At 38.5% G+C, this 15,000-nt stretch overlaps 2 protein-coding genes across 2 annotated transcripts in view; one reads left to right on the top strand and one right to left on the bottom strand.

The window, feature by feature from the left end:
• The window catches only part of LOC306764763 (golgin subfamily A member 7-like), a 16,162-nt gene extending 15,151 nt beyond the window's left edge, over nt 1-1,011 (top strand). The window contains exon 6 of the mRNA XM_079252000.1: nt 1-1,011. This exon is cut by the window's left edge and continues 238 nt beyond it. The gene's annotated coding sequence lies outside the window, so the exon portion shown is untranslated.
• Nucleotides 1,012-9,334: 8,323 nt separating this feature from the next.
• The window catches only part of loxl2b (lysyl oxidase-like 2b), a 41,447-nt gene continuing 35,781 nt past the window's right edge, over nt 9,335-15,000 (bottom strand). Inside the window, exons 10-14 of the mRNA XM_079251353.1 lie at nt 14,745-14,985; nt 14,311-14,426; nt 13,812-13,948; nt 13,606-13,717; nt 9,335-12,485 (exon numbers count right to left, since the gene is read on the bottom strand). Coding sequence (XP_079107479.1) covers nt 12,415-12,485; nt 13,606-13,717; nt 13,812-13,948; nt 14,311-14,426; nt 14,745-14,985 — 677 coding nt within the window. The 3' untranslated portion in view covers nt 9,335-12,414. The remainder of the gene's footprint in view (nt 12,486-13,605; nt 13,718-13,811; nt 13,949-14,310; nt 14,427-14,744; nt 14,986-15,000) is intronic.

The following is a 15,000-nucleotide window of genomic DNA, read 5'->3' as shown; positions in this document are numbered from 1 at the left end:
AGAGTTCTCCATGGTTCTCCAGATGATTCTGGTCTAAAGACGCCTTTTCAGGGTTTGTGACATGGTCAACTTTTCTGACTCCTATTTGAGCGGTCGAGCTGACACGCAGGGTGACTTATTATCATGGAGGTTCGTTGAACTGAACCCAACGCTGACGTGAGAATCACTGAGATTAAACAAATCATTTGAAGGAAAAGTGAGATTATTAGAGGGATGTGTTGAATATCCAACACCTCACAGTTTACTTTGTTTTTACTTTGTTTGCTCGTTCAACACTTTTTTTTTTCTTTTTTTTTTTTTGTGCACGCGTCCTTAATGAGGTGTTAGATTTCCCAACAGTCCAGTAACAGATTATAATATGTGTGTAGTTTGTTTTTCTGTATTTAGCATGTGAAACTGTAAATATTGTCTTTTTTTTTTTTTTTTTTTTTTTTATTCAGAAACTGTTCTGCATGAGTGATGACTACTGTTGATTTTTGACTCGTGTATAAAAATTTAATTTATTTAATGCCTTCGACCGAAGTATTAAAAGTGCTCTTGTTAGCTGACAGTGCCTGGAAAGTTTTTGAATGTTGACTTTTATGTAAAGGCCGCGGTCGCACCAGAACAGCAATGTTTTACTTGCTGTGGAAGATGGCTGCAGCTATCTGCTCAACAAATTCAGCTGAAGTCGTCTCCAGATGTTTGTTTACAAACAACAAGCTCCGTTCTGTAGCCGGTTATGAGGGGAATGGGATCCAGACAGAACCAGGATTGGGTCCGTTTGTGTGAGCCACACAAAGTTAATTTCCCAGCTCCGTTTGCTGAGCGACCAGACGTAAACAAAGAAGATTGAATCAGGTTTTTGCTTTGGTAAATATAAATAAATGACAATAAAATCCACTTTTTTGGGTTTTGATTAGCTGTAAAACCTCAGAACCTCAGTTTGAATCCTACTGTATGCACATTAAAAGATCTACTATACAGCTGCGTTTACAGGTGGAGCTCTTTGGATGGCATATTGGCAGGATGGGCACTTATCTTGATGTCTTATATAAAAATATATTTTATGTAATCATTGTTTGATTTACTGGTGAAATTTTTTATGTACTTCTGTCAGTTGAATTCCCAATAAATTGTTAATCTAAATGCTAATAAAGCCTGTAAATATTTGGCTTTGGCTGTTGTTTGATTTTACATGTTTAACACTTTCAGGTACTCCGGTTCTGTTGCTTGAATGATCAATCAGCCAATCATACGGCAGGAACATGTAGACATGCTGAAGACAACACGCTGAGGCTGAAAATGAATATCAGAATGAGGGAGGAAAGGGGTTTAGTGAAGATGGACAATACTATCCCTGAAAACACATGTCCAACCTTGAAGCAGCAGCAGACCTCACCAGGTGCCTCTCCTGTCAGCTGACAGCAGGAAACTAAGGCTACAGGTCACACAGACTCTGGTCGATAGAAGATGGAGGAATGTTGCTGGTATGATGTGTCTCCATTTCAGCTTCAGCATTAGATGGGCAACAAAATCATGGATCTATCCTGTTTTGGATCAACTCTTCATGATGCTGATGGTGGCGTAATGGTGCGGTACCAACATGACGTGGTTTAACCAGTACAGCCTACCTGAGTATCGCTGCTGACCATCTCCATCCCTTTAAGGTCACAGAGTACTGCTTTCTGATGGAAACTTCCAGCAGGATGACGCACCATGTCACAAAGCTCCCATCATCTCCACCATGATGAGTTCACTGTCCTCCAGCGGTCTCCACAGTCACCAGATCTACATCCAACAGAGCAGCTTTGGGACGTGGTGGAACGGGAGATTCTCATCATGATCTGCAGCAACTGTGTGATGCTTCATGTCAACATGACGTTTCCAACACCTTGTTGAACCTGTGCTACCAAGAGTTAGGACATATCTGAGGGTTAAAAATAGGGTCTGACTTAGTAGGATGTGGCTCATCTTATAAAGTAGCTGATGATGAGTGTACATATGAAACATTGCACTTGCAGGGAGGCTGTAGGCATAGGACATTATTTAGAATACACTCTGTAACATGGAACTCATGTCAACACCTGAATTAAAATATTGTCTCGTTTAGATTTCAAGTCTCCAGCTGGAAATACTGTAAGGAGAACATTACACTGTTGAAGCTGATGACAATGTTTACTGTCGGCTCTGCTGAGAGGCGCTGTAGTCATCGTTAAAAAAAACACCTTTTTAACATATTGCTTCACATTGTATTAAAACCAGTTTGATGATTGAATCAGGGGTGTCAAGCTCCGGTCCTCGATGGCCACAATCCTGCAGGTTTCCATGTATCCCTGCTCCAACACACCTGGCTCAAACTCATCAGTCACTGTGCAGAACTTCATAGGCTGTTGGATCCATTTAACCTTCATCACACTGCTATAAAAATGACGTTTTTTTCCTTATAAAACTGCATCTTTTTCACAAACAGAAAAACAAAATCATGCCTACCTGTTTCAAAAGCACATATCTTTCTAGTTTATTGTTGTGATAAAGGCAGAAAAAATATGTTGATAGCGTCTTTTTAATTTTCTTTTGCATATATTTCTTAAAGAACAAACAAAAAAAAAAATAACACACACAAACAGAAATTTATATACAGCTTTTCTTTGGTACTTTTTACTGGTGAAGATCAGGGATGTGTTCTACCTTGAAATTCAAAGTGAGCAACACGACTCGATCGTCCTGCTCCGTCCCCCTTTCCATCTTTTACTCAGTCTGCATACCGGTGAGTCTCACGGACAAATAGAGCGATCATCTCTTCGTTGAAGTACAGCGCAAACAGTTCCTCTTCAGACACATCATTGTCTTCTAAATATGGCCCTGCAAGTTCACCAACAGTGAACTGTGTTGAAGGTTAATGGAAGTCAGGTGTGTTGGAGCAGGGATACATGGAAAACCTTCAGGACAGTGGCCCTCGAGGACCGACTTCAGGCTCCTCTGGAATTTATTTTCAGCTTCACTGACATGCATAAAACCAACATAGAAGGAACCGTGATGTTTGTTGGACACTCCACTGAGCTGACCAACCCGTTGGCATCTCCTAAACATTTTCATGGCCAACAGCTTTAGAAGGACCACTAAAGGAAATACTGGCTCCACACTGTGTGCAGCACAAAGGCAGGAGAACAGAAGTACTGGTCTGCTGGAGGCTGGCAGGAACGGAACAAATAAATTCCCATCCAGTGCCAGTTGTTTCTCTGCTGTGTCTGAGGCTACGGCACACGACAACCTGAACCGCTACAGACTGGATGAGATGCTGTCTGACAGCATCCGAACCCATTCCTCCACATGCCCACATCCTCTGACTGGTTCTGAAAACACCCCTTTATTTCTCTGGTTTCATGGGACCACGTCTGAATGCTTCTTTTGTTCTCCACCTGCACAATGTGATGCTAACGCTTCCACATCCCTCCACTCACAGCTTAGTTAGGCTCTCTGTTGTTTGGATAAAACTGCAGCCTTGACCGCAGCATCATGTCGGGCTCATCACTGCTGGATGAAGTCAGCTCAGTCCGTCTCCACAGAAAGCCTTAAAAGCAAATGAGCTGTGCTGTTACTGCATTCTTCTTGTTCTCGGCAGTGATGCATCCTCCTCCACGAGGCCTTGGTATTCATTTATTGTGTGTGTGTTCTGCCTTGTTACTACTTTGAAGCCCAGAAAAGCTGCAGCCGCTGCTAACTTCAGTGCAGTAGCACATGTTCGTCTGAAGTCTGACCCCCTGAAAGTCCACTGTCAAAAGTTTCACGAGCTTTTTGTCTGTCTGTCCCCAAGCAGGACACAAATCAAATGTTCTGATGTTGGCTGAATGCAGCCAAACTACACACACACACACACACACACACATACACACAGGTCACACAGGTTTTCCTCTGAAGGTTTTCTCACAAGGGCTCCTGTGGAATTCAGAAAGAGGAAAGAAGTTGATAAATCATCCAGAAAATGATTTATGATGCCAGATACACTCTGAATGCATTCACCGCCGTAAACTGCAGTTTTACAGCTGCTAACCTTCAAACTTAGGTCATTTTGCATTAATGTTAGCTCTGCTGGATGTGACCAGAGAAGAAAACAGGAAAAGGATGAGAGCAGAAAGGAAAAAATAACAGAGGACAAAGAGGAGAGAAATACACAACATAGGAAACACTGCAATCCAACCACAGATTCTAGACCGTCTGCTGCACCTGTACACAAGCAGGGCATCTAATGGGCCCCCTGCAGGGAGACCAAGTCAGCAGCTGGAAGGAGCACCGGAGATGAACAAAACCAGAAACACACCCAAAACCCTTTTAGGTACTGGTCTACCATTTGGTTTGCCGTGACTTTGATAAATTTATTTTAGAAGTTGTGTAAATAAATCTGCCTGAGCATCTCAACCAGTTGGTTTTGGAAGTAAAACCCAAACTAAGTGTTTGTTATAACACGACTGTTTCACATTTCAAGCTTTTCATTGTTGTTACATTATTATTAACTTCTTTTTAACATCTCAACCATTTGCTAAAAACAAAAAAAAACAAAAAAAAAAACCATTTATTCTGTTTATTCTAGTCCAAAAAAAATTTAAAACTGCTGAGAGACATTTTTCTCTGGCCTCTTTGTTAGTGTGAAAGTTAGAGGGTTAACCTGCTCTGGTCGACCTGTTGGTCAACGTGCAGGGGTCCATCCATGGAGGGTTTTAACTCTATAAAGCCAAATGTATCATACAGTTGTGCTCATATGTATTCACACCCTTTCATTAAAGAAGGAAAAAAACACCTGTCTGTGAAATAAGCTGAAATTGACTAAAGTAATAATAAATAAAAATTTTATTAAAATCACTACATTATTTTCTAATTCTGGTTCAATAGAAATATTTTTATTAAAAGCAAACAAATAAGATAATGTATTACATATTACATCAGTCATAAACTAATATTTTGTTGAACAATCCTTTAATGTTTCCGCTCCAGTCAGGTGTTTTCTGTTCCTCTCAGTCAGACTTCTGCACCTGTTGACAGGTATTTTGTCCCACTGTTCAACAGAAAAGTCTCTAATTTGTCCAGGACCAATTTGTTTTTTTTTTTTCTTTCTTCAACTCAATTAAATGAGAAAACAGTGTAAACTCATATTGCTAAATTATATTTTTTGCAAATTTTTAGTTATTCCTTTTTTTTATCCAGTTATTTGAGTGACTGTTGTAAATTCAGCCTTTTCTTTAATGAAAGGGGATGAAGACATATGAACACAACTGTACTTGATACATACGGTAAAAGCTGTAAGTATTTATTTTTTTTAATTAAATCATTTATATATGTATTCATAGTTTGCTGAAAATCCTGTTCTGCACAATGTGATACGTATCGTCTGGCCTGCCGGAAGCAGACGATTACAATATCATAATTTTGAAATATCACATGGAAGTAAATGGTAAATTATTTAATTTTAATGCATCTGTAAACCTCAAAATTATGCTGTGATATTAATTCAAATTCAATTTTCATTTTCTTTCTCTTTCAAAAAAAAAAATAAATAAATAAAAGATCAAAACAGTTGGACACCTGTTTGTGAGGATGGTGTATTTGCAATTTTCCCTCTGCAGTGGACATTAGGAGAGTCACCCAACACACTGCCATTTACTGAAAAATAAATAAATAGAGGATAAAATTTCATATATACACATATACTTTACCTCAGTGATAAAAGTAACAAGAAAATGATACTAGTCATGTTGATAGAATATTTCTATTATATAAATATCACAATATAATATTTTATAAATTCAATTCACTTCAATTCAACTTTATTTATATAGCGTCAAATCACGGCAATGCCATCTCAAGATGCTTTATAGACACAAACATTTCTATAGAATAGATAAATAAGCCAAATAAAAAATCAAATAATGATAAATACAAAGAAAAATGTCTCTGTATGTCTGTGGAAGTAAAAATATTGCATGTGAAAAAATGTGCCTTTTTTTTTTAAAAAAAATAATTCATGCATCATGGGGTTAATTCATTAATTTCTTTGGAAAACACTTGAAATTAATTTAAAAATAGCTGACTAGTTTATATTTTTTATCTTTTGACGGGCACATTTTCTTTTACACAAATGACTAATTACTGTCACATAAAACAAAACTGTTATTAGTGTCAAAACTGATTATTTTGGCTCTTTATCTCAATGTTCTTAACTCAGTGACTGTTTAATGTTAATGGGATCCAACAATCTATGTAAATATATAAGTTCATTACTAAATTGTATGTTAATAAATGTCAGTTTTAAGGCAAAGTCAAAGCTCCAACACATTAACATTTTAATATCAGAAAACTGATTTGTCAGTCAGCGTTTAGTGATCTGGCAACACATCCATAACTGTGTTCAGCACATAAACACTGTCAATAACAGCTACAACATGGGTGTATGGAAAGCAGAATACATGTGTGAGAGCTAATCATCAGCTGTGTCACCTGTAGATATGAAGCCTTTCCAGGAGAAGTTTATGGGGATTCCTCTCAGTTTCAGCTGCAGCTCTACAAACTTCCTAAACAGAGAAATGTTTGACTTCACACCAACGCAGTTTGTGCTCTCCTACAGACAAAGCAGCCATAATTTAAAAAGCTCGCTGCATTAGCTCTAAATGACTACTCGAATGACAGCAGTAATCAATTGGCTTTATGGTTTTTTTTATTTTTTGCATGTAATCTGGCAGAGAGTGCAATATTGGAGTTTTCAGTAAACCTCCCTCCTATCTGCTGGTGGGGTGGGAAAAGAAATCTGTTGGTGATAGATGGGGAAAACAGGATTATATGGTATGTATATGCATCATGCTATTGTTTCAGTGTGGCTCAGTGTTTGTGTGGAGTTTTCTTTCCATGCTGAAGGAGGCTGAAGGGTGCTGAAGGACATGCGTGTTCTATAAATGAGAAGATTAGGAATTTTACAATGTGAGACGTTGCTGGTCGGCATAGACTGATGATCTAACACTGGATTCCTATCAATCAGTGCATGCTGGGATAGACTCCAGCAGTCCAAAGACAGACAATCAAGAACTATAGAGAACTGATGAACTTCCTTCACAGAGAAATGATGTAACGCTCGTTTGTGACCACAAGAGGTCAGTGTTGTCCCACAACTCAGACGCCTGTTTCCAGAATCTCTTTTGTTCAGCTGGTTAGTTTTTGTTTTTCCTTAAATCAGGAAGCATTTTCATATTTTTATCACAAAGCTTACTTCTTTGTGTGAGTTTCTGAACAGTTAAAGCATAATCACAAATAGCTTGTTTTACCCTGACGAGTGCCACATGTTCCACCAGCAGGTGCGCATGTGAAATGTTGCATGTTTGCTACTAATCAGGAGATTTTGTGGTGCCAGCCATAAATGCTGACAGAATACAGATGAAAACCATAAAATCAAAATGGCTGGGAAAAATAAGAATATTTTTAAAAGAATATGTTAAATGAACAAATATTTTAATGGTTTCTGTATTTCATTACCATGAGGCATTTCAGGTTTAGGCTGGAGCACTGCAACCAATACAAAGCAGGCCTGTCTCGTGTTTGTTTAGGTGAGCTGGATTTCCATCAAAATCCCTTTTTTTCATTCTTCAAACTACTGTAAAGGTGGGGGTGTCTTTCATTAAGAGATCACACGCTGCTCCAGCTGAAAACATATCAGTCACCTTGTTACTGAAGTGCATCTCACAAATATGTGGGGTTTTTTTTTTATAACACTATCTGTTTAATAAGATCAAACATTTAGAAAAGCTATGTTTTTAGTTGACATGTATGGTGAAGAAGCACACAAACAATAATCGCAGAATTTCATTACATATATGTGGCTGTGATCCGGTATCTTCACTAAGAGTTTTTCACAGTTCCTTAGGCACAGGAATGCATCTAGCAAGAGTACATGCTCTTGGTAAATGCATTGGGGAGAATGATGACTGGATAGGTTGGATCTTTATTCAGCTAAACTAAAACAAAACTGAGACAACTGCTTTCAGAGCAAAAGAGAAATAACTAAATGTCACCACAAAGCTTCATTCTATGCACCTAAAACCACCAACCTGGCCAGAAATCTGGGAGCAGTAATGGAGTCAAATATACGTTTTGCAAAACACATCAAGGGAATCACAAAGTCAGCCGACTATCATGTTCTCCCCGTGTATTTGTGCGTTTTCTCCGGGTACTCCGGCTTTCTATTGTAAACTTCCCGCCTAACATGCATGTCCAAAAACACGTATGTTAGACGAATTGGTTAATCTAAATTGCCCTTAGGAATGAGTGTGAGTGGTTGTTTGTCTCTGTGTGGCCCTGCGATGGAATGGCGAGCCGTCCAGGGTGTACCCTGCCTTTCGCCCAAAGACTGCTGGGATAGGCTCCAGCTCCCCCACGACCCTTGTTCGGATTAGGCAGTTCAGAGAATGAATGAATAAATGAATGAACTTTTTCATGTTTTTATCTAATGTTGCTTCTTCTTCCTTTATCTTTTTAAAAATTGCAAATTATACTTATTTTCTGCTGTGTGATAATGTTTTCATATCTTTGTAAAAATAAAGATAAACTTACATCTCCATGAATTTATTTGACCTGAGAATAATTTTCCACTTTGGTCCAGTAAATTTAATTCAAATAAACTTTTGTGCCCCAGTCCATTTTAAATAAACTTTGGCCCACAAAAAGTGTGATTCATGACCACACATGCCTTCTTCTTTGCATGATAAAGCTTTGATCTACAATTGTGGATAAACCATGTTCTCACACACCATGATTCCTCAAAGTGTTCTTGAGTCCATGCAATGCCTGAGGAGCAACATTAACTTCTAGCTGTGTCTGCACGTAGAGATGTCCTTAAGAATCACTGAATCTTTTGATACTGGTGTGTGAAGCAGATGATGAAAAATTCTGTTTTACTTAGTGGAACATTGTGATGATGAGCCTGACTCCTAAGAGACTCATTACAGACAGATTTGCCTTCTGTAAGTCCAAAAACAACTCCGCATATGAAGATAAGTCAAGAGGAATTTTACCTGCTGGTTTATTTATATTTACCAAGGCATATTTTAAAGACAAAAACAATGGACACACTAAGCTCCAATCCATTTGAGCAAGCAGGACTTCAAAACCCTAAAAACAAAAAAAATTATTGAAAAATTAAACTTAACAATCCACTTTGACTGAGTCAATATTTAAAAATCAATAATAAATTTAAAGACCAATCATCAGAAGCATGAAAACCAAGATGATGGAAAAGGCAGATTAATAATGAGATACATAACATGGACTAACGTACAAAAAGAAAGACAAATATAGACATTTGTTTGCTTCATAACTCTGTATTTTATTATACACACAGCTTTGTATGCTCAGTTCAAGTATACTGTTAGTATACATAATGCAGCTGTCCAACATGTACTGTGTCCTCAGAAAACAGAGGACCAGTTTGATAGCACCATAACAAAAAGTAAATTAAAATTAAATTCAAACACATTAAGATACAAAGGAATAAAACAAAGAATAAAATTATAAAAACCTAACGGTAAAAACTGGAAGCTACTGATGATGTTGTTTAGGAAAGGAAAAATAACATATCTGTGAATATGACAGATATGTTTAGAAAAGAGAAACATGCTCTCTGTGTGGTGCGCTGGTGGAATCTGTGCCGCTGCAGGATAGAAAAACCAACTGTTCTCTCAGCTAAAAATTTCTATTTCAGGATATTCTGGGTAATAAATAGGCCTCTGTGGGTTTGGATTGGCCCAGCATTGACTGCACAGGTGGGTTTGACGCAGCCTGTGCACACATTTCCAAATGAGAGATCTCTCAGGACACACACAGGCTCATAGCCGACTCAAATGAGCCCATATTGGGGTAACACATTAACTCATGACCTAAGCACTCAAGCGGGGCCCACATGGAAACACTGGCAGCATGTTACACTACAGTGGTCTTATCGCCATTACATAACAGCACCCTTCTGGCTGTGGAAGATTACACACAATATTAAAATGCACTGTGTTGAAGTTTTTAGTGTACATTATTAACAACAAAAAGGAATGTAGCATAACGAATTGGACTGAGATAGATTACTTAATTATGTTTCAAAATAATTTGATTTGAATCTGCACATTATAACAAACTGAACTGAAAAAGTAAAAAAAATATATATATATAGATTTCTTTTTTGTTAGCTGTGGTGTTACACTGTGCCACACACGGCTAGCTAACTAGCAATTTGTCCTGATGCTTGTAGCTTATACTATTTAGCAACAACTATGCTAAAGCTAGCTATCACACCGACGTCTGTACAGTTACTGTGTGACAGGATTCTCTCAATAACTGTCTTTAAAGTTTAGGTAACAGCTTTTTTTCTTTTTTAGCTGTTAAGCTAACAATAACTGTGGATGACTATGCAGCCGCTAGCTAGCAGACTCACTTGCTTTGTTTACAAGCAGGATAACAAAAGACGACAAAAAAAGTGTCTCATAACTGGGCAATTTATAAATGTTAAATACAAGAAAACTGTTCAACGCAGCTAATAAGCCTTGAATACTGGGAAATTCACTCCATCCAAACCACCAAGAAACTGTATTAACCAGTGATGTCAGGCTGGTGAGACCAGACCTAGATTAAGGAAAATAATAATTTCACTGGTGGTATGTAAATAACATGCCTGCCATGATGTACTGTGTTGGAGAGGTCTGATAAAACTCCCAAGATAAACTTGGATGGCTTAAACTGTTTTTTTTCCACAGCGCCTTGTTCCTCCAGGTTTCATGTTGTATTTAACATCCAGTTAAAGTCTGTACTGGTTAGAAGTGTGGTCTGTCGCTCAGAAAACCACTGATTTTCACTTTGCTAATGTAAGTCTCTTGTTAGGCTCTTCCAAAGTGACTAATAAAGCATATTCTTTTAGTATTATAAATGCACATCAAGGCTAGAGTGAGGTGAGAGAGGGGGGAGGGAGGACACAGTGGGCTACAACATGAAAATCTTTATCAAGCAAGTAGCATGCCACATAACCCTCTGCTTTAATATGTAGCATGTTGACATCAGCGTGACTTGAGGAAAGGAGCTTAGGACTCCTAATTTGGCAGTTTTTGCTCGTCCGTTTTCACATCTTACTTTCATCTCTCCTAAATCCTGACCAACAGGCACTAAAACATGAAAAAAGCATGCTGAAAAGAAACACAGGTTACTAACTGGAGGATGTTTGTCTATCAAGTGTACAGGACATTAAACCACTAGAGAGCAGCAAAACAACAGGTATAAGAGTATTATTTTTTATAATGAGAGACAAAAAAAAAAAAAGAAAAGGTCCCATATTAGCCTCAGATGCAAATACTGCTATACTCTGAAACAGAAAGATAAAATAGTATTTATTCCTAAATGATCTGATAATACCAACTCCCCCAAAGAATTTTAGTGCAACTCTTCTTGGAGATGTGACAACAGCTTGGTTCATTCAGTTAGAGGAAATGCTTCGATAATTTCATAGTAAATGTCGTGCAAACAGTCTTACAGTAGATCCCTCTAAATGCTGGTGAATGGCCTCGCTTTTGCCACAGCTTAACAGGCGTCAACTCCTCGATGGTGCAGATGTGCCTTCAGCTTACATATCTGAGATGTTATTGAAATGCTAGTATAATGGCACCTCTGTGTATCTGGACTTCAGACTGTTAAAAGGCACTTCATAAAACTGATAAAAAGGAGAGGAAAAACAAACAGCCTGGACTTTTACACAAAAGCTGCTGCTGTTATCAGTCTTCAGGCGATCTGGCACAGACATCCAGACTCTCCAGGGAGAGCTGCAGAGTACTGCAGCAAGTTTTTTTTAAAGTGCTGCATTTCTGTAAAGACACAATTTTAGTGACATCGCCTAATGCTACACCTTGTTGATCACTCATTAAAAAGAGTTTGCACAGAGCTTCACCGTTCCCCTGATATTCAGTAGGAGATTGGAAATGTTGCTGAAGTTCAAGCTGCTTCAGGTTGGACAGAAGAAATTCTCAAATACTCTTTCTGCTGGAATACAAGAGGAGGAAAGAAGAAAGCTGCTGCTAAAAAGCGATGGTTCAATTGGGGCAAGGATGGCGGGAGGAGTGCAGATGGAGTGTATAGTGCAGGGGTGACCAGCTCTGGTCAAGCTTTGGTCCTTTAGGGTTACAGTCCTGCATATTTTCTGTGATCCTGCTTGAACACGCTTGGCTCAAATTGATGAGTCATCGTGCAGAACTTCATACGCTGTTGGATTCATTTAATCTGAATCAGGTGTGTTGGAGCATTGAAAACATGCAGGACAGTGGCCCATGAAGACTGACTTTGTACACCCGTGATGTAGTGGTTGGTGGGCTTCAGATGGTCCCCATGCCGGAAGGAATAACCTCTCGACTCCACTCCTGTGCTTTGCCTTTACCTGTGGGTCACCTGGTTGTTGAGAAGGCCTGGGAATGTGTCCTCTGTTTCAGAGCTTAATGAACCACCTAGCAGTGCAACAGCAGACACAGATATTAACCAACTACACAATCAAGTCTTTAACGCCTCAACAATGTTTTGATTTATTTTCATATTTAAGAATTACACCTGCAGGATATGTGAAAACACAGCTGTAATTGGCATTATGAAGACATAAGATCAGCCATTTCTGACCAAGTGTAACTGTGTCCAAGATGTTTGTTGAAAAACAATGCAGCTCACTTTTAGAAATGGCTCATCTGGTCATTTTTCTCAATTTACAAATTACTAGATTTATTAAAAGCAAACTTTTGGCTAAAAGTAATATCCTAGCTAAAGTTAGCTGAAAATGACAATGTAGCTAAAAGTTATAATGAGTCATCAGAAATTAGCTACAAAATATTTAATGTTGAAATAGCTTGAAGCTGTTAGCTATAGCTTTTATTTATCTGGAATATGTCAAATTATTGCCTGTAGTTAAAGTTAGTTAGCATTAGATATGTATTAATTAATTCTTAGCTAATGTTAGCTAACAGCAAATTGGTTTATATCGCTAGTTACATTAAATGTATAACTATTATTATTGTTAATTAAAATGTTGAGCTGAAGATAACAAAGACATGGGCAAATGTTCAATGTCTGCATGTGGTTAGTAGCACAAACAAAATAAACTTTAGCTCTTTATCTGAAAACTGGAGTGGGTTTACACACATGTTCACATTAAACAAAAGGTTAACAAAGCTAACGCTAAAGCTAACTAAGCTTTACTGAGAGGGGAAGTATTAACTAGCTGTGCCATGCTAATTTTAATTCCACTAATAAATGACTGACTGGTCAGAACCTGCTCACATGAGCCCAAATAACAAAAATGGTTTGAGACTGAGTAATCTGAGAATTTTTAACTTGGATGTTTGTAATCTTCAATTTGTTGCCACATCTAGATTTTATTCCAGTAATAGCAACACATTTAGGGACATTAAATACAATATCAGATTTCATAATTTAACTATTAAAGTTAAATAAAGCTGCACTATATGAACTATATGTTCAAACTGTTTTGTATTTTAGGCTTTAAGTTGATTGAAGTTGGAGCTCTAATCACCAATAATGTCAGTTCAGATATTCTCTAAAATCGCTGTATGGTCTTACCGTTATGGCAGCTGTACATCCACACACGGTAGCCGTCATATCGAAATCTGCATTTCATGATGTTATTAGTATAGTCTGACTCTGGCACTTCATAATTTGGATTAATGTTAATCTATTAGAGAGAGAAAAAGAAGAAACTCAGGATTGTGACTCAGAAGAGAAGACTCTGCATCAAGGATGAAACTAAGAAAGAGCTGCAACATCACCTGGAAAATGTAGTCACCGGGCTTGAGTTCAGTAATGTCGATCCACTGGCAGTCAATGTCATGCCTGTATGTATCCCAACAGCCAACAGTGATGCCTTGCTCTCCAAAGTTAGCACATTCATACCTCTTTTCAATACCTGTAATGATATAATAAGATCAATGTACCACACAAACAAGGAACAATGGATAGAATATTAAAGCTGCTAGTTTACTTGTTTACCACTAGAAGGCAGTGTATAAACATTTTTAACAACAATCCTCCCCTGCTAAGTCCCAACAATAGCAATGTTTGCTACTTTCACACAATATTTATGTCACATTTTAACTTCCCTTTTAGCTCCGTCTCTACCAGCAGAAAGATGTCTGACCATTCAGCAGTAAGCACGTCAGTATTTAAAGCATATTTCTTAGGTTTCTTTTCATACAAGTGTCCATTTGAACATTCCCCACAGTAAAAAAAAAAAAAAAACTTTTTGGGGAGGAAATATTTTGTTTGTACCTTCATCACACTCTGAATCTTCCAGACAGAAACTTGCTTTGTGGCCCTCGGCCACTTTGGTCCCGTTCAGGCTGAACAGGTCATAGGTGGTGAACACCTCCATGCTGTGATAATGCCTACACACACAGGCAGACACGTTTGACCAACACACTCAGGCTGAAAATAAGAATTTCTGATGTAGTTTTAGTCTCAAGTTCAGTGAAAATCTTTACATTTAAAATGCTAATTGCAGATTAGTGCCTGCGATTTAAAGAGCTTCTTTTTCGTTGAGTTCTGGGTCGGTGTTAGCCTCGTGCTAACTGCTAGAGGGTGCATGTTGTCATGTTATCTCAGTTAATAAAGCAGGACTTGTTAGGAAGGTGTTTTGGCTTTTTAGAAATAAAAAAAACCTGCTGCTGTGTGTTAATGGTGCTAAGAAATTGCGTGGCACTGACCTATGGCAGTCGTGCCACACCCACTCATGTCTGCCGGCTTTGGGCCGGAAGTCTGACTGGCCGTTATTGTGGATCTGGGAGGAGAAGCGCAGCAGGCGGCGGTAGGAGTTGGCAGGCACCTCGCTGGAGGTGGAGGAGAGACAGTTCTCCTCATATGCACACTGCAGCATGAACATGGGCCGGTCCTCCATGTATGTGGTCTGTTCCACCACCTGGGGGTTCAACACCAGGTCAGGGGCCGCTGTAAACAGGAGGA

The sequence above is a fragment of the Telmatherina bonti genome, assembly GCF_933228915.1.
Source record: "Telmatherina bonti genome assembly, chromosome: 13".
Taxonomy (NCBI): Eukaryota; Metazoa; Chordata; class Actinopteri; order Atheriniformes; family Telmatherinidae; genus Telmatherina; species Telmatherina bonti.
The sequence above is the reverse complement of the archived record's forward strand: the minus strand, read 5'-3'. Positions and strand labels throughout refer to the sequence as shown.